At 42.6% G+C, this 17,875-nt stretch overlaps 1 protein-coding gene across 1 annotated transcript in view; it reads left to right on the top strand.

Moving 5' to 3' along the window:
- The window catches only part of C7H3orf20 (chromosome 7 C3orf20 homolog), a 49,703-nt gene that overhangs the window by 467 nt on the left and 31,361 nt on the right, over positions 1 to 17,875 (top strand). The window contains exons 2-9 of the mRNA XM_073354737.1: positions 481 to 507; positions 856 to 949; positions 1,698 to 1,820; positions 2,813 to 2,915; positions 4,547 to 4,738; positions 9,654 to 9,806; positions 11,837 to 11,957; positions 13,082 to 13,213. Coding sequence (XP_073210838.1) covers positions 481 to 507; positions 856 to 949; positions 1,698 to 1,820; positions 2,813 to 2,915; positions 4,547 to 4,738; positions 9,654 to 9,806; positions 11,837 to 11,957; positions 13,082 to 13,213 — 945 coding nt within the window. The remainder of the gene's footprint in view (positions 1 to 480; positions 508 to 855; positions 950 to 1,697; positions 1,821 to 2,812; positions 2,916 to 4,546; positions 4,739 to 9,653; positions 9,807 to 11,836; positions 11,958 to 13,081; positions 13,214 to 17,875) is intronic.

Here is a 17,875-nt window from a genome sequence, read left to right as displayed (position 1 = left end):
TTTCGCTACACCGACACAACACCACAATAGAACCTGCCCCTGGCCTGGGAAACTGTGCTAGAATCTTTATGGTAACCCCTTGCTCCCATTAACCATGTTGAAATATGACTGTAGCAAGTGTGCCCGTGACCCTAGCATGGAGAGGCCCTTAGATAGCCATTCAACCCAGTTATCTCTACATCTGTTCAATGCCTTTGAGCAGATATGGCAATTCAGGTAACTTCCTACATAGTTGTCAGTCATAGAGCTTAAGGCCAGACGGGACCCACAGATCATCTAATCTGACCTCCTGCACATCAGACCACTACCCACACCTAGTTACTCTTGCACTGAGCCCAATCACCTGGATTAGACTGAAGTCTTATAGCCCTCTGGAGAGTAAACTATTGTGTGCCACAGGCAGAGAATGGGAGGGAGCTAGGTGCATCAATGCCTGAGGCCCCTGCAATGGCAGAGAACCTATGTGGTGAGTGTGCCCAGATGAGCCTAGTAAGCAACCCCCATCCAGCATGCTAGAGGAAGGTGAAACCCCCACTCTCCAAGGTTCCTGCCAATCTGACCTGGGGGAAACTTCATTCCCACTCCCTAAAATGGTGATCCCAAGCATGTGAGCAAGACACAACAGCTAAGCATCTGAGAGAGACCATTCTCTGTACTGCCTCAGTTAAACTGATCTGATATGTCAAACTTTTCAAATGACACCATCAGCTCTGGAGGAGACAGCATATTAACACTTCTATGCACTTGTTATCTTAGGGAGAAACTGATTTATTAATAGAAGATGGCATTAACAGGGAGAGACCTCTAATTTTTTTCTACATGATTTTTTTTCCCTCAGGATGTAGTTCCGATGAGGTTACCAGAAAGTTTTTGGAGGCAGGTCAGCTGCTATGTCCCAAGAACCAAGAGGAGGCAACTGAATTAATGGCACAAGCACCCAAAAAAAGAGGTGGGGGTAGAAAACAGTATCCATGTTTTTGAAGGCTGTGATACAATTGTATCCTTCTTATGGAAAATAAAATAAATAAACTTAATAGTTTGCCTGTATAAGTGGGCCTTTTCTTACAAGGATCTCAAAAGCCCAAAAGGGCTTTACACATGCTAATGAATTCTCACAATACTCCATGAAGGTATCCATTTTACAGAGAAGGGGGCCTGAGGCACTGAGATATTACCTGACAGAAAATTAATGGCAGAGCTTGGGAAAGAACCCAGGATTCCTCAGTTCTAGCGCCCTCCTCTGTCCACAATAAATAGATTTCCCACCTCTTTAGTACTCTTCACTGTACTAAATTCATTATTATTAAGGGCTCCAAACAAGTGTGGGATGCTACTGTACTAAGTTGTGAACAAAGAAGAGCTCCCAGGCTACATAGACAAGACAAAAAAGGGCATGGAGAAGAAATTATAATCATAACCCCATTTTACAGATGAGGCAAAGAGAGATTGAGTGACTTGCCCAAGGTCATGCAAAAGGCTATGAAAAGTAGGGAATTGAGCCCAGATCTCCTGAGTCCCAGTCCAGTGCTTTAATCCCAGGAACATCTTTCCTCTCTTCCTCTGGCCCCAGGTTTACAAACCAGGCTGACAAGACTTGTGACACAACTGAGGCGTTTGTCTTTATTTCCATAGCTATTTTCATTTGAAAGTTCTTGGTTGGTTTTAACTTCTAAACCCCAGTTTCTGCTTAATCCCAGTGTCAGCCAGCACCTGCAAGCCCATCCCTATTTCCTCCACCATCCAACTAATACACCAAGTCTCTGTGTCCTGCCTCACCTTCTCACTCGCTTCAAAGGAAAACAAACTACCAAAGGCCCCAGGTAAGTGTGATTCCTAGGGAACGCCTCACCCTCACCGTGAATAGCAAGTGCTTTACCCTCAGCCAAAAGAAAGGCCCATATAGGAGTTTGTGACAGGCAGGGTGGGGGATCCCTCATCTACATTATTAATATCAGCGTCACTCCCAACTACACAGGCAAATATACCAGCAAACGATGGGAGATGCTAGACAGCCTGGGTGAAGTTTTGACTGAACTATCTATCTTAGTGTAGTAACGAGAGCCATATATGTACCTAAGTGCCTTACAATCTTTTTAACACATTTATTTACCCACCCAATGCCCCTGTGAGATAGGTCAGTGCTATTCTCTCCATTTTACCGATGGAGAAGTAAGGCACAGAAAGGCTAAGTGACTTGTCCAAGCTCATACAGGAGATCTGTAGCAGAGCAAGTAACGGACCCCACATCTCCTGATTTCCCGGCTAGCATCCTAACTCCTGGATCATCTTTTCTCCCTGCCCCCAAACAAGCAATCTTCAGGATCTTTTTATTCAGATGAATGTAGAACTGTGTTCCATTTTGGTATTCTGCTTTTTTCCCTTCAAGGCTCCTTCCCGAAATCCCTTCTACTGTTCCCATGTGTGTGTTGCATATACTGACTTCTGCTTTATTCCATTACAGTTACAACTGCTCAGAAATTTCCTGATGAAAAAGGGGAGAATATTTTCATGAAAAATATCCCCATTTTTCAGATGGCTTTAAAATTACAGTGGTTTGTAGATGTGATGGAGCAGGGTCTGAAAAGGGTACTATGGCTATTCAGAGACAAGCTATTGCTTCTTATTATTTTTTAGAGCGGAAATTAATATAACTTTCAGACAGGTACAACTTGTCCATAGTGAAAAGGGGGTTAATGTAATCTCAGCTCCCCCATCCCTTTGCACAGATAAGATTCTCAGGGCAAGGGCAATAAGAGGGAATGTTTAGGAGACTAGCTGCTTTTAGCCTTTGTCTTAACATTTACTTTTGCAGGTTCCTCTAAATTCAAACCTATGCAGGAAGTGATAAATGTTGACCATCAGCATGACCCATGCCCTGAAGCCAGGCAGAAGCTCAGAGAAATGTGCCGACATATGTAAGCATCTCCAATGGCCAAGGCTAAAGCCTAAGGCATGGGTGGGAAAAAGACTCAAGTGGTGGGATAGAAACATAGAAAAGTCCATGCCAGATCAGATTTATGGTCAGTCTTGTTCAATATCATGTCTCCAGCAGTGGCCAGCAATAGATTTTTGATCAGAAGGCAACCCCATAAGAGACAATTATGGAATAATCTACCCACAAAAGTTTCTTCCTAATTCCTCTCAGTTAGTGGCTGGTTTACAATGAAGCATGAGGGCTCATATCTCGAAAACTGTTTTTGGCTGATAGGTTTCTCTTGTCTGATTAACTTCAGGTTTCAAGGAAATATGCATTTTAAAGAGTTGTGTTTGTTTATCTGGCATAGAAATAAACACTCTGAGCACATCTGTATTGGCCATGAAGCTATAGGCCCTCCCTCCCAGGTAGCTGACTTGAATTGAAAGACTAGAATGCCAGCAAGGTTCTCTGGAAGATAACTTTTGACAACAATTAATGATAGATATATATATAACTAGTGCCTGTCATCCTGAGATACCCCAAAGTGCTTTAAAGACCACAGAGATTTCAGCCATCTCTGGAGCAGAACATAATATCCAATCTGTGTCCCACAACAGTGTCAGAGGAGGGGAAGCAAAAGGTTAGTTTTTAAATTGAAACTGCAGGGGGAATTTATGATGACACAATCTGTAATTACCCAAACTGGAATTTAATGATAATGCTATGGTTTAGGCTCCTATTTGTGAGAAATGTTCCCTTTGATCTTTCCTGACCACAAGAAGATAGGATCTAAAAACAACTATTAGAAATGTAAAGAGGGGGAAATGATCAGTATTAGTAAATGGAAGGGGATGAACTCAGTAGGGGAATAGAATATTATCTTCAAGATGTATAGAGTATTACATCACTGGGGGGGGGGTTTAAAAAGAAAATAAAAACTCTAGCAAATAAAGTGCTATAAAAAGAAGAAGGAATGGGTGGCTCAGAGAATTGCTAGTGAGGAATGAACTTTTCACTGACAGGCTGGTAGTTGTTACCATCAGATGGCTAGTTGGTGACCAGTCTCACATCTGGTTCCCATTGGCTAGATATCCACATGACAGAAAATTGGCACTGAAGGATGCCCTTCGTGGTAGTCCCAATAGAGAGGCCAAGAACTGACTGAAAGAGCATCCCTCTCACTTCTAGAGATGTCCCCCCAACCCAGGTCAGGGATGAAGCACGTTAGCGAGTGGAGAGGGTCGGCAGTAGCTTGCACTGTATCTCATTGTGTGTTACTTGTTTTGTGGATGCATTTCTTTTCATCCAGTACCTTTCAGAAGCAGTAAACTCACTACTTTAAAACAGAGAATGAGAGAGAGAAAAAAATTAATAAGATTCTCTAAAAAGAAAAGTGGGCAGGGCCCTTTCTTGACAAAGGTGTTCCCCCCCCCCCCCCCCAAAAAAAAAAGCCTGACTTGTACAGTAGTAATCTCAAAATAAATGCAGAGGGCCAGACCCTCAGCTGGTATAAATTAATGAAATCAATAGAGCCACACCTGTTCATGCCAGCTGAGGGCCTCACCCCCTGGCCTCATGAGTTTGGAATGTTTCAGAGACAGACAACTTCTTTATTCCTATTCACTTTAGAGAGGAAGAGAAGGCTGCAATGAAAGCAAAGGGCCATACCAAACCCCTAATAGTGCAAAACTATGCCACTGTGCTCGGGTCACCGTCCATCTCCTCTAGGAAAAGTGGGCAGCTGGTCCCACCGCCAACAGAACGCAAGCCTAAACCACCAAAGCTCTATTTTGCCTTTCCTGATGGGACAGCATTTATTTTGTATCCTTCTATTGAAACCAAGGGAATAGGGTGGTTTATAACAGGATTTACAGGGAGATGCTTCTTCTGTGCCACTCCACAGCCATAAACTGGTCACGCAATATCAGGCCCTAGATTAACATAGGCTCCCCCGATACTAAACCCCCTGAACCACATAGTAGCGACACAAGTACCATTGCCTTTCCTTGGTGAAATATCAAAATGTACAGAACATGGCACAAAGAAAGAGTTGCTGAGGGAGCCAGGCTTTCGGGTTAGTTCCCTACGGATGTCCAAAGAGGAACAAAATATTGTAGATAGTTACTGAATGCTCATTCTAAGGAGAAATCAACCCCTGGTATATCCTAGGGGGAGATAGTGCTCATCCATGAGTTAGATATTTTTTGGTGAGGGACTGGGAGGGGAGGATTTATAGTGGCAAGATTAATAGACGCTAAGGTTGACTGCCTTCCAATGTGTCTTGAAGCGAAAGGAGAACAGTGCTTTTTCATGGGCTAAGAGAAAATTCAGACTGGAAAGTGATCAGATTTAGTTAGACACACATGTACACATTCCTGCCTATAACACACCCTTGTACCACATAACAACCCAGGATAACATAGTTGAGAGAGAAGATGAGTTCTCCAGGTGCTTTGAGGCTCAGTGGATTCCTGGAGACTACTTTGATCTGATTTCCTGTGAGCACCCAATGACAGATTAACCTTTCCTATTCCCTCAATTGAAACTAACTTTTTCCCCCTGCATTTGTTCCTACTTGCATTTGTCTTGATCCTAGAGATCAGAGAGCCAGCCAATGGGTTCTAACAAAAGGTGTGCTCAAGCCACACTGAAACAAAAAGTGGAAGCATTGTCTATAAAAGCATTGTATAGTATTTGCTTTGGTTCTCACCTGACTGTTGGATGAAGTCCTGCATTTAGAACCTAATCTCACGCTGATTGAAGTCAGTGGGAATGGAGAAGGTCATTGGCTTTTGCCATGTGAACATAAGATCGGCTAGACTAGGTCAGACCAATGATCCATCTAGCCCAGTACCCTGTCTTCCGACAGTGGCCAATGCCAGGTGCTTCAGAAGGAATGAACAGAACGGGTAATCATCAAGTGATCCATCCCCTGTCGCCCATCTGGTCCTTACATGAACCATTGCTAGGGATGGGTGAACACCAAAAGACTCAAAGGTTTGGTTTACCAAGCACTAAGAAACTCGGATTACTCAGCCAAACCTCACCTAAGGCATCCAGACATCATTGGCCTGCCAAACTGTGATGTGAATCTCATGGGAGCAGGTGATTTCTAGGGCTTTTTCCTGGGCTGGAAAGACCATAAGAAAAGCCCCTTTTGTGACATTTACAATGGTCACACTTAAAATGTTTCTATTCATTTGAAATATTTTACTGGCCAGAGAGAGATTTCTATTATAACTGGTAGACTCTCTCAAATTGGTAGTGCAACCAATGTTGGTGCTCAGCTGCCAGGATGATTAGGGTGATGTATACATTTAGGTTAGATAGATGGAATAGATTAAGTTAGATTTTGTCCCTTTTGCTTCTGGTCCCAATTATGATGAGGAAGTTCAAAGACACAGAAGTTATTATTATTCATACGGTAGTAGCACCTAGGAGCCCCAGGCATGGAGCAGGACCCCTTTGTGCTAGGTGCTGTACAAACACAGAACAAAAAGATGGTCCCTGCCCGAAAGTGCTAACAATCTAAGCATGCGCTTTTGTACGTTTAGAAATGTAACCAAGCTGTTTTGAATCCCCAGATAATTCCAGTTCAGGTTCAAAGAACACACCAAGTTTTGGATCCATTTTTCGTGCTACCCGGGCAAGTTTTCCCAATGCTAATTGTAGGCCAGTGATTTTCACTGAAAACCCCTTTGCCTAGCATAGCTGGAAACGCTGGCATTCAGCTGTCATTCGTAATTAATAACCCCGTCCATCCCCCAAAAGACCCTGAAATTGTTGGGAATAGTGGGGAGACATGCAGCATCTTTCCCAGCATAATTAAATTTTCATAAATTAAACTTTCAGTTCCAGTCCTTCAGGAGGTTCACAGACTGTTAAAAGGCAAGGGGGGGACGAGGGTGCTGTCTAAACTACTCTTGATTCCTTCCCTCCATCTCTGAGGCAATTTCTGCCCACTACCTTTCTCCAAAGGAGCTCCATTGCAGTTCAATTTGTGGTTGTTTCACAAGAGCTCATGTTCAGTTTGACCTTTTGACTGAACTGGGAATTAAGAATTTAAAGCAGCTAGTCAAAAAATTCGTATAATTTCTCTAGTTTAAATGAATCCATTCATCACATTTTATCCAGTCTCTGCTTTCTAATACCTTTCTAATATAAATGCTTTCTAATATAAAACACAAAGGGCTCATTTGGCGACATTCTTCCTTTTTTTATTCTGTTTCTAGCTCCTCACTTTGGTTAATAGAATCAATTGCTGCAGTGTCGGTTGTGACGATGTCAGTGAATTAAGCCCTTAAAGAACTGGCGCTCGAGTGAGAGACAGACCCTGTGCTCAGTCAGACAATCTTTATTCAGCTGTCTGTAATTCAACCTAATCTCTAATAGTTTAGCAAAATGCACATATCATCAATACTAAGGATGGAAAGGCATTTTGGAAGTATTTGCAACCAGGATCAGGTGTTTGCCACTATGCCAAGATGCTATATAATGGGAGTAATTGGTAGCACAGCAGTAACTTTGTAGCTGATAGTTATTTCTAGACGGAGGAATTGCTCTTATGTTTTTCTACACACAAATACCCACCCACTTACCTTTCAGGCTGAGTGACTTATTTTAGCATCAGAAAAGCATCAAGAAAGAACAAAAGTAAAGTTTCCATGGTGTATGTCACCCTCTTTGTGATAGTCTGCAGCAGAACTGGTTGGAAAATGATTTTTTAAAACACATCCACAATTTTCATTAACATTTTTAAAAAATCATTCTTGTCAAAATGGTCATTCCAAAATTTTGACTTTTTTGAAAAGCTTAACCCCCCAAATTTTTTGGCAAACACGCTGTCAAACACCCAGAAATGTTCAGGACCAAAAACATGTAGATTTTTGACTGGAAATTTTCAGGTGTTTTGTTTTCTGATGAAAAATCAACCATTTTCAAGGAGGCAGACACTCTGCACAAATTTTCACATTGTCAAATTTTTTGTCGAAAAATAGTTTTGACCAAAGATCTTCATCTAGCTCTCATCTGCCTCAACCATGAGAACACAATGGCTACTGTCTCTACACATAAACACGGTCCTTAGAAATTTGAAGTACATGAGAAAAGGCATTACAGCTTCCTAACTACAGACACCACACTTATTATTTATTTTAGTAATCTATACTGGTGCTGTTCATCAGTAAAGCTGCCAATTGCAAAAGACATTTTAACAAATGCCTTGCTTCCTAAGAAAATTTCCTTGTTCCTTGATATTACAAAAGTTTGATCAAACTGTCAGGGTTCCTTCCCCACTCTGAACTCTAGGGTGCAGATGTGGGGATCCGCATGAAAGACCCCAAAGCTTATTCTTACCAGCTTAGGTTAAAAACTTCCCCAAGGTACAAACTTTGCCTTGTCCTTGAACAGTATGCTGCCTCCACCAAGCGTTTTAAACAAAGAACAGGGAAAGAGACCACTTGGAGATGTCTTCCCCCCAAAATATCCTCCCAAGCCGCACACCCCCTTTCCTGGGGAGGCTTGAGAATAGTATCCTAACCAATTGGTTACACAATCATCAAAGACCCAAACCCCTGGATCTTGGAACAATGGAAAAATAAGTCAGGTTCTTAAAAGAAGGGTTTTATTAAAAGAACGGTAAAAATCATCTCTGTAAAATCAGGATGGAAAATACTTTACAGGGTATTTAGATTCAAAACACAGAGGATCCCCCTCTGGGCAAAACCTTAAAGTTAGAGAAAACAGGAATAAACCTCCCTCTTAACACAGGGAAAATTCACATAAAACAAAAGATAAACTAATCCGCCTTGCCTGGCTTACCTATACTGGTTGCAATATTGGAGACTTGGATTAGGATGGGTTGGAGAAGATGGATTTCTCTCTGGCCTCTCTCAGTCCCAAGAGAGAACTACCACTTAAAAAGCACAAAACAAAAGCCTTCCTCCCCACCCCCACCCAAGATTGGAAAGTATCTTGTCCCCTTATTGGTCCTTTGGGTCAGGTGCCAGCCAGGTTAGCTGAGCTTCTTAACCTTTACAGGTAACAGGATGTTGCCTCTGGCCAGGAGGGATTTTAAAGCACTGTATACAGAAAGGTGGTTACCCTTCCCTTTATATTTATGACATAGCCAAAAATCATAGATCTTGTACTGTGCCCTGAATATTGTCAAACTCTGGTTCTAGTAGCCATGTGAATGGAGCTGGTTCCAGAGATGTAGGACAAAGGTATTCCCTCAGAGGCTATTCTGTGGTACAGAACTTATGCTTCTGCTAGGGTACTGTTAGGTACTGTGAGTTTCAGGAAATGGGGCTAGTGTGATGGTGGTGGAGGAAGGGAACAAAACAAATATGGTTGCCTTGGGAGGCCAAAAATGTCTTGGGCACTGTGAGGTCCAAATGCAAGAACTGGAGTTGGTGCTTCTTCTAATGTGGCAAGATGCAGTTGGACAGAGCATCCCAGAAGGTCTCTTATATGTAAGTAAAAAGAAAAGGAGGACTTGTGGCACCTTAAAGACTAACACATTTATTAGAGCATAAGCTTTTGTGAGCTACAGCTCACTTCATCGGATGCATGCCAATGAAGTGAGCTGTAGCTCACAAAAGCTTATGCTCTAATAAATTTGTTAATCTTGAAGGTGCCACAAGTCCTCCTTTTCTTTCTGCGGACACAGACTAACACGGCTGCTACTCTGAGACCTTATATGTAAGTGTTGACAGTACTTGACAGTATGTATAAGTTACCCAACAGGAAATATTGCTGCTTGCCAGTTCCCCATGTGCTGTGTGGGAAAAACAATCACCCTTCTCTTTAATAATGCTCCAAGTCTAGCTCTTCTGGCCTCTTTTATAGCTGACTACCAGGCATGTGTGCATTATTCCTTCAAAGCCAGGTGAGTGGATTTTAACCTACTTCTATAGTGTAGATAATTCGTGGGGGAGGGGGGAGGGGCAAAGTACTGATGCCCGTTTTCCAGAGCTGTTGAGCAGCTCCCATTAAATCCTGGGAAATGTGGGAATTCAACACCTCTGAAAATCAGGCCGGGGGATCTAATATAAGTGATTGACTGAGTCCCCAGCAACCGGAAATGGTGGCTTATTGTACTGGTGTAGATGGTGGTGGAAACAGTGGACGGAACAGTACATGATACAGTGTCATGTATCAAAAGCAGACTGAAAGAAACAATAACCATAGCTCTAAAACAGAAGAGCACATGTTGTGAGAGAGCTTAAAATATTTGCAGCTAACATTATAACCCGTGCATTACATAAAGCCTATTGATACCTAGTGCATGCAATGACTTTCTATTACAGGTGCAGCCCTGTCAGAACACAGAGCTGACACATTGCAACCCTAGGGGTTTGAAATCATCCAGAGGGGTGGTGTCAATGGGGCAAGGGGGAGAAATCTTTCTAAATGGTAACATTTAATTTCTAAGGTATGAGGACTTGCCAGTGCTCTTGGATTATGGTTTTTCATACTTTATTATTGTCTATTTATTTGTATTCCCATAGCACCTAGCAGCCCCAGACTTGGATCCAGACCCCCTTCTCTATTGTATCAAACAGATGCTGCTTGTCTTTACTTTCAAGGCCCTTGCAGGCCTTTCCCCATCTTTTGCTTTGGACATTCATTAGCTAATGTTGCCATATCAGTTCAAGAAGAGGTGTGCAAGGACATTTTAATGAATTAGTAGGTGGGGTTATTGTTGTGTTCTCATCAGTTTAGGCCTGAATCCTGCAAACACTTAGGCACCCAAGTAACCTTATGCACGTGCGCAACAATCCCATTGACAACTCATGCATAAATTTACTCATGCGCTCAAGTGTTTGCAAGACTGGGTTCTTGGTAATTCTGTATTGCTTCCATTTGGGTTGTGCATAAGACTCTAGGCTCCTGGAGTGCTTTTCCAGCTAAGGACACCAGCATACTTTACAAATATTACCTAAGCAAGTCTCTGAACCCTGTGAGGTAGACATTATCATCTCTATTTTACAGATGGGTAGACTGAAGGCACAGAGAAGTTAAAAGATTCACATTGCTAATTGATAATGAACAAAGGAACACAACCCAGAGGTCTCAACTCCAATCAAATGGTTCCTTCTCATTAATAATAACTGAATATACTATAAAAAAGAGTCTCCTATAACTAAGGATAGGATTCTGCCATGGAAGCCACGCCGAATAACTGACCGGTGGTCAGCCTGGGGTCACTGAACAGCCGCTGCCAGAACAGCGGCCGCGGTCAGTCCTGGGGCTGCCAGAGCAGCGGTCCCCAGCCTGCAGACCAGTGGGGACCGCTTTATCTGGGGCTGAAGCAGCAGCGGTCAGCCCTGCCGCAGGAGCAGTGGTGGAGCTGGAGCAGCTGCAAGCCCTGGGAGTGCTGTGTTTCTACCCAGAGGGTATTTTTAGTGAAAGTCAGGGACGGGTCACGGGCTTCCGTGCAATTTTTTATTTATTGCTTGCAACCTGCCCCTGACTTTTACTAAAAATACCCGTGATAGAATCTCACCCTGACCTATTACTTACTGTTTATGCTTATCATCCCCATCATTCTTTCTGGAAGAAAGACAATTAATTCTCCTGACCCTTAACCTTTGCACAGAATGGTATTGGTGCTTATTAATGGTGCCTGTAAGAGTTTAATCCCAGCGGGTGTAACTGATGGTTACTGTGCTTGCCATAGCTCAGGTAGAAAAGGTCATCAGAGAGCTGAGCAATGTGTATGAAAGGGAAGGGGAGCAGAACAGAGCAAATCTGTTCGAGTAGTGGTGCTCAGGGTTGCACTGGGTTTATGTGATTCTCCGTAAGAGTGTAAAGATCTTAGTTGAGAATTCTCCCCTGAGTGTTGGATGTTTATTATGATCAGTCCAGCCAATCAACACAAAGTCTAACTCGTATTTCCCCTTCTGTCCTGCCCAGCTGTTCACTTGCATTGATGATGGATCTTGAAGGAGGAGCAGTCAGGGACAGAGATGGATATTTGACTCACAAGTGGAGTTGGGCTTCAAAGACCCAGACTTTTCAGTCTTTAGAATTTCAGGTACAAAACTGAACTCTTGCTAAGTGTCAATATTCACAGACCTAATAGAGTCAAAAATTATGAACATTCCCAGACTTCAGAATAGCTGTCTGTGTAGTGTGGTTTTGCACCAGGAACACTTTTGATCCTGTCTGAGTTCTTCTGTTCGATGTGATGGTGGTAGATGCGTTGTATTTTATTTCTGCCTATTCCCTCTGATACTACTTTGGCACCCAGTCTCAATCTGCAGATTATTTCTAAAGTATCAAACCTGCAATAATATGGCCTTGGAAAGATGTAACTTATCATCTCAGTTTCCGGCTATATCTTCTTGAAAAAGATGGGTCTGCGGCATTATTAGTTCGAAAAGAAGCTGTGTGCCATCAGACTGAGGAGACCTTCTTAAATGAAGGCTGAAATTTTCAAAGTCTCCTAAGAGATATGGGTGCCTAATTCTGATTACTGTTTATGGAAATTTGGCATCCAAATCACTTAGGTGGCTCTAAAAATCTCAGCTGAATTGTTTAACGCTAACTCAGATAGGACAGGTTGAATGGACTGAAGATTTATGAACCAGAAGCTTCACTGGTTTGTGCTCACTGAAGAAAATGTAGCTGACGCCAGGCTATCTCCCAAGAATTAATTACCCCAGGATGCTAATTGTTTCTGTTTGAGGGTGTTCTCCTGGAATACTGCAGACTAAAGCCCAAATCCTGTGAGATGTTGTTTTGAGCACCCTCAACTTCTGGTCTGAATGAAGCAACCATACCAGTTGGAAATCACAATCCTGTGGGGCTGTGACAAATTCACAGAATTTAACTTTGAGGAGTTTCTCATACGTCACTTCATTTTCAGAACCCCCTGTATTTCCTTTTAGTCACAGTTTTGACAGAAGAGAGATTTCCCATCAAAATCATTTGAATTTCTGCATGTTTTCAATATAGAAACCTGTCCCTGATTAACAAATGAACTCAGTTTTGCTCCAAGGAGGCATAAACTCTGGCAAAATGTGTTAGAGGTGTTTCACAGACCTGGGAAGCTATCAGGTGGAAAGATGGATACAAATCTCCTGGAGTAGTATGTAGTAGGAAAATGGTGGCAGCAAAAATGAAGGCATAATTTACCCTGTCCATTATCTTCCTCAGATAAATGAACAGCTAAAACTGAAGGTACTTGGTCAAAATTCCATTACTCTTTCTTTTTCCTGTTTGAATGAGACCATCAATATGTCTTTGTCAAGAACTCCATGTGCACACACACCCAAAGCTGAAAAATGGGTAAGCAGCAGTAATATATATATGAATTACACCCAGGAGGATGGCTGATGGGTGCCCCACTAATTGCTAGCCAGTTTTAAATCCATTAACCAACCATAGTATGTGAAATATGGCTAAAATATTGCTATTTTCACTGACCTAGTCAAGCCTATTTACTAGAGTGATAAAATAAGGACAGGTCCTAAACTTGAACCAAACATAAAACTTGTTTTGTACAGTGGAAGTCATTAAAACTCTCGGTATTTGTTCATCTCTTCCTCTCTCAGGCTTTACAAAGGTGCATGTCACCATGGGACACAGTGCAATTACTAAGGAGCTATTTCCGCTCCTAAGAATAGGAAGGTACCATAGAATCATAGAATATCAGGGTTGGAAGGGACCTCAGGAGGTCATCTAGTCCAACCCCCTGCTCAAAGCAGGACCAATCCCCAACTAAATCAGGACCATAATCATTGCAGGGGACTAGAGAGGCAAATGTTGAGGTTTTAATGGTATCTACTCTAGTTTTAGATAAGTTCAGTTAATATTTTGAGCTATTGTTTTGCATGTGACTTTGCATTTCTTGTTTTTGAAGTAGACCAGAAGCAGAAACGATTCAGTATCGAGCCTGATCCTGCATTCCTTATATATCCCAAATGCCCAATGAACCATCAAACCGTACTGTGCTGAACCTAGTGCAACTGAGAAAGGGACAAAGATAACTTTTTGCTACCTCTGTGCCCCAAATCCAGTGACTGACCTGGTATCTGATCCCCCATGGCCACACCAAGCTGTGGTCAGCTACAACAGAGCCCCCCTGGGTTGTTCTTGCACCACTTGTGCCATCGTTCCCTGACCTTGCTGCCCTCTACGTAGGGATTGAGAAGAGGATGGGTGTAGAATCATTGTACCAGTTCCGTTCCACCCATGGCTTCTCCTTACCTTGGCTTTCTGATTACAGTGTGCTGCTGAAGCAGTGCAAAGGAGCAGAGGGAGGGACTGCAGGAGGGAGCTGAAGATCTGGCCTTAGGTGTGTAAAAAATGCAGGATCAGGCCCATAGTGAGGCATGAATGACCTATTTCTAAACTACGGGGTGTTATCAGAGACATTCTTTACATTTGTAAGTCTTAGACTGTGAGCTTTTCAGGCAGGGATGGTATGGAAGGTACTTATTGCACTGTGGGTATTACTATAATACAAATATTAAGAATAATCAGAAATATTTCCCACTGACTTGCAACCAGAAATGCTACAATTCACATGAAAGGGTGGTTTTCTTCCAATTTCCAGCCTAGTTTCCTCATCTGAGGGGTGTAGCTAAACCGTGGGTTATGCTTCACCCACCCTTCCTATGCACTAGTGGTGACATTTACTCCAGGATAAGGGGGCTAGTGCCAAGCCTTAAGCACTTGAAATCCTGTGTTAAGGGTCTGGCTGAGTGGGGCTTTTATGGTACATAAGTAAGTAGTCAGCAGGAATAAACCTTGCATGGGACCTCTGTACTGGAGTGAATTGCCCCCTGAGCCCCAGGCATTACAGTATAGTGCTGTTTTGCTTGCAAATGCTTTTACCTCAGGTTTTGACTTATCAGCAAAAGCAAACATTACATTTAAGGAAAGTAGATAAACAATACATCCCCTTGTTTTAAGACTGGATGTTTTTAAATTGCTTCCCAAGGCTCCCATTGACCTTTGAAAAGTAACCCCTAGGAACTACATTGAAACCTACCTTAGAGACAACCCTCTCTTTTAAGAATCATTCCTAGGTCCTTCCCTAAATATTTATATTGTGGATGCACTTTTATAGAAAGACAGTCTTTCAATTAAAATGCTTTATTAGCCCAGAGGCTGCCTTCATAGGCTGCCTGAGTGACATATTTCTCCACCATTTGGTATTAATTGGGCCAGACTTTATACTTAGAATTCATCATCCTCCCAGCTGGCATTTTTGTTTTTACTGTTTTCACTTTTAGAAGACAGATAAAATAAAATAAAAGGTTTATTCATCATACAGAGAGGAAATCTGTCAACTTCAAAACCAAACAGTATGTGGCAAATAAATACATGTCTTTACTTGCTGCTAACCTCTTAGCCAATTTAAGCTGAAAGAATGTTTGAAATCCCATTTCCTTTTAAAATCTTTTCTTTACTTTTTGCATTTCCCTCTCAGTGACATGCCCTCTCAGTGATATGGTCGACTTCATTTTCAGGTTTTCAGTGCTGAAAAGGCAGGACTGCAGGGGAAAATGATGGGAAAATGAATGTTACCATTGAATTAAGAGAGGGTAAAATCTTGGAAGCATTTTTTAGTGGTGATAGATTTGTAAAAGCTTGTCTAAATTTTGGGCCTGATTCTAGTGTCCTTTAAGAACTTTAGATTTGGTGTGGAATGCTAGCTTCATTTTTCTAGTATCTGAGAACGGGCCAGATCTTCAGGTGTAAATTAGTGTTGCTCCAGTGACTTCAGTTTACACTAATTAGGGATCTGGCCAATTTAAATCACATATATGTAGATGCTAGACATTCTGGATAGCTTTCAAAATGTTCTTGCTCTCCATGTTTGAAAATGCAAGTTTCACTGAAATATATAAATTTCTATGAAATATTTAAAAATCTATTCTCACTATTGTCAAGGAGAGTTTGCATTCAGTAGGAAACATTCTTCATAGGTCAGTGCTGAGTCAATATGGAACTGTTATGCTGTAGGAGGTCATAGAATTTAAGGCCAGAAGGGACCACCAGATCATCTAGTCTGACCTCCTGTATATCCCAGGCCACCAACACCACCCAGCACCTGCTTACTAAACCCAACAACTGAAATTAGCTCAAAATATTACAGCCCACAGAAGACTAGACTATTATGTGTCACAGGCAGAGAACAGGAAGGACAGGTGCACCAATACCTGAGGCCCCTCAATGGCAACAAATTGTTTAGATGAGATGTACCCAAAGGATCCTGGCAAGCAAGCAACATCCACACACTGCAGGGGAAGGCCAAAAAAACCCTCAATGTCACTGCCAATCTGACCTGGGGGGAAAATCCCTTCCCAAATGCGTATATGACAATCATTAGCAAATTTGCGGATGATACTAAACTGGGAGGAGTGGTAGATACGCTGGAGGGCAGGGATAGGATACAGAGGGACCTAGATAAATTGGAGGATTGGGCCAAAAGAAATCTGATGAGGTTCAAGAAGGATAAGTGCAGGGTCCTGCACTTAGGACGGAAGAACCCAATGCACAGCTACAGAGTAGGGACCGAATGGCTAGGCAGCAGTTCTGCGGAAAAGGACCTAGGGGTGACAGTGGATGAGAAGCTGGATATGAGTCAGCAGTGTGCCCTTGTTGCCAAGAAGGCCAATGGCATTTTGGGATGTATAAGTAGGGGCATAGCGAGCAGATCGAGGGACGTGATCGTTCCCCTCTATTCGACATTGGTGAGGCCTCATCTGGAGTACTGTGTCCAGTTTTGGGCCCCACACTACAAGAAGGATGTGGATAAATTGGAAAGAGTCCAGCGAAGGGCAACAAAAATGATTAGGGGTCTGGAACACATGACTTATGAGGAGAGGCTGAGGGAGCTGGGATTGTTTAGTCTGCAGAAGAGAAGAATGAGGGGGGATTTGATGGCTGCTTTCAACTACCTGAGAGGTGGTTCCAGAGAGGATGGTTCTAGACTATTCTCAGTGGTAGAAGAGGACAGGACAAGGAGTAATGGTCTCAAGTTGCAGTGGGGGAGGTTTAGGTTGGATATTAGGAAAAACTTTTTCACTAGGAGGGTGGTGAAACACTGGAATGTGTTGCCTAGGGAGGTAGTGGAATCTTCTTCCTTAGAAGTTTTTAAGGTCAGGCTTGACAAAGGCCTGGCTGGGATGATTTAATTGGGGATTGGTCCTGCTTTTGAGCAGGGGGTTGGACTAGATGACCTCCTGAGGTCCCTTCCAATCCTGATATTCTATGATTCTATGATTATGATTAGACCCTGAGCATGTGAGCAAGAACAAGCCAGTGAAGCATGAGAGAGAGAGATAGAGAGAGAGAATGCACGGTGCCACCTCAGAGCACTGGTTCATCCTGTCCAAGTTCTCATCTCCAGCTGTGATCATCTCTGATGCTTTGTAGGAAGGAGACAAAAAACCCAGAACACATTGCGGGGGGCGGGGGGACAGGAGGGCAAGATCCATTCCTGATCTCTGCAGGTGACTGGCTGAAGGCTTGAAGCAGGAAATTTTAGGAATATCCCACATGAACCAGAAGGGACCCTCACGGCTGCCAAGCCCTGCCCTCCACCATCACAAGCGACGCTGTCATACAATCCCACTCTTACATTTGTCCAGCTTTCTCTCAAAAATAATCCCTCCACTTATTTGATTCTCTGTGGACTTGGTCTCTTCTTTTACATACCACAAACTCTTCATAGTTAGTGGTCATTCTCACTTTGTACAGCACTGTAGGGTAACTTCAATGCCCTCTGTCTGAGTTAAATCCTCTCTAAAGTTCACCTGAAAACTTCAGTTTACTTTGTTTAAAATGGACACATTTCTACTCCGCTTTCCCTTTCCATAATTATATCCTTCAAGACGTCTCTCACTACAAATAAATACAATAATCAGCCTGTAGGAATATTTACCTCCATCTTTTATCCCATTTAAATTTCCATTTAAAACAAGATCACTCTTTCAG

This window comes from Lepidochelys kempii, chromosome 7, assembly GCF_965140285.1.
Source record: "Lepidochelys kempii isolate rLepKem1 chromosome 7, rLepKem1.hap1, whole genome shotgun sequence".
Lineage (NCBI taxonomy): Eukaryota > Metazoa > Chordata > Testudines > Cheloniidae > Lepidochelys > Lepidochelys kempii.
This window is presented reverse-complemented; position numbering and strand designations above follow the sequence as displayed.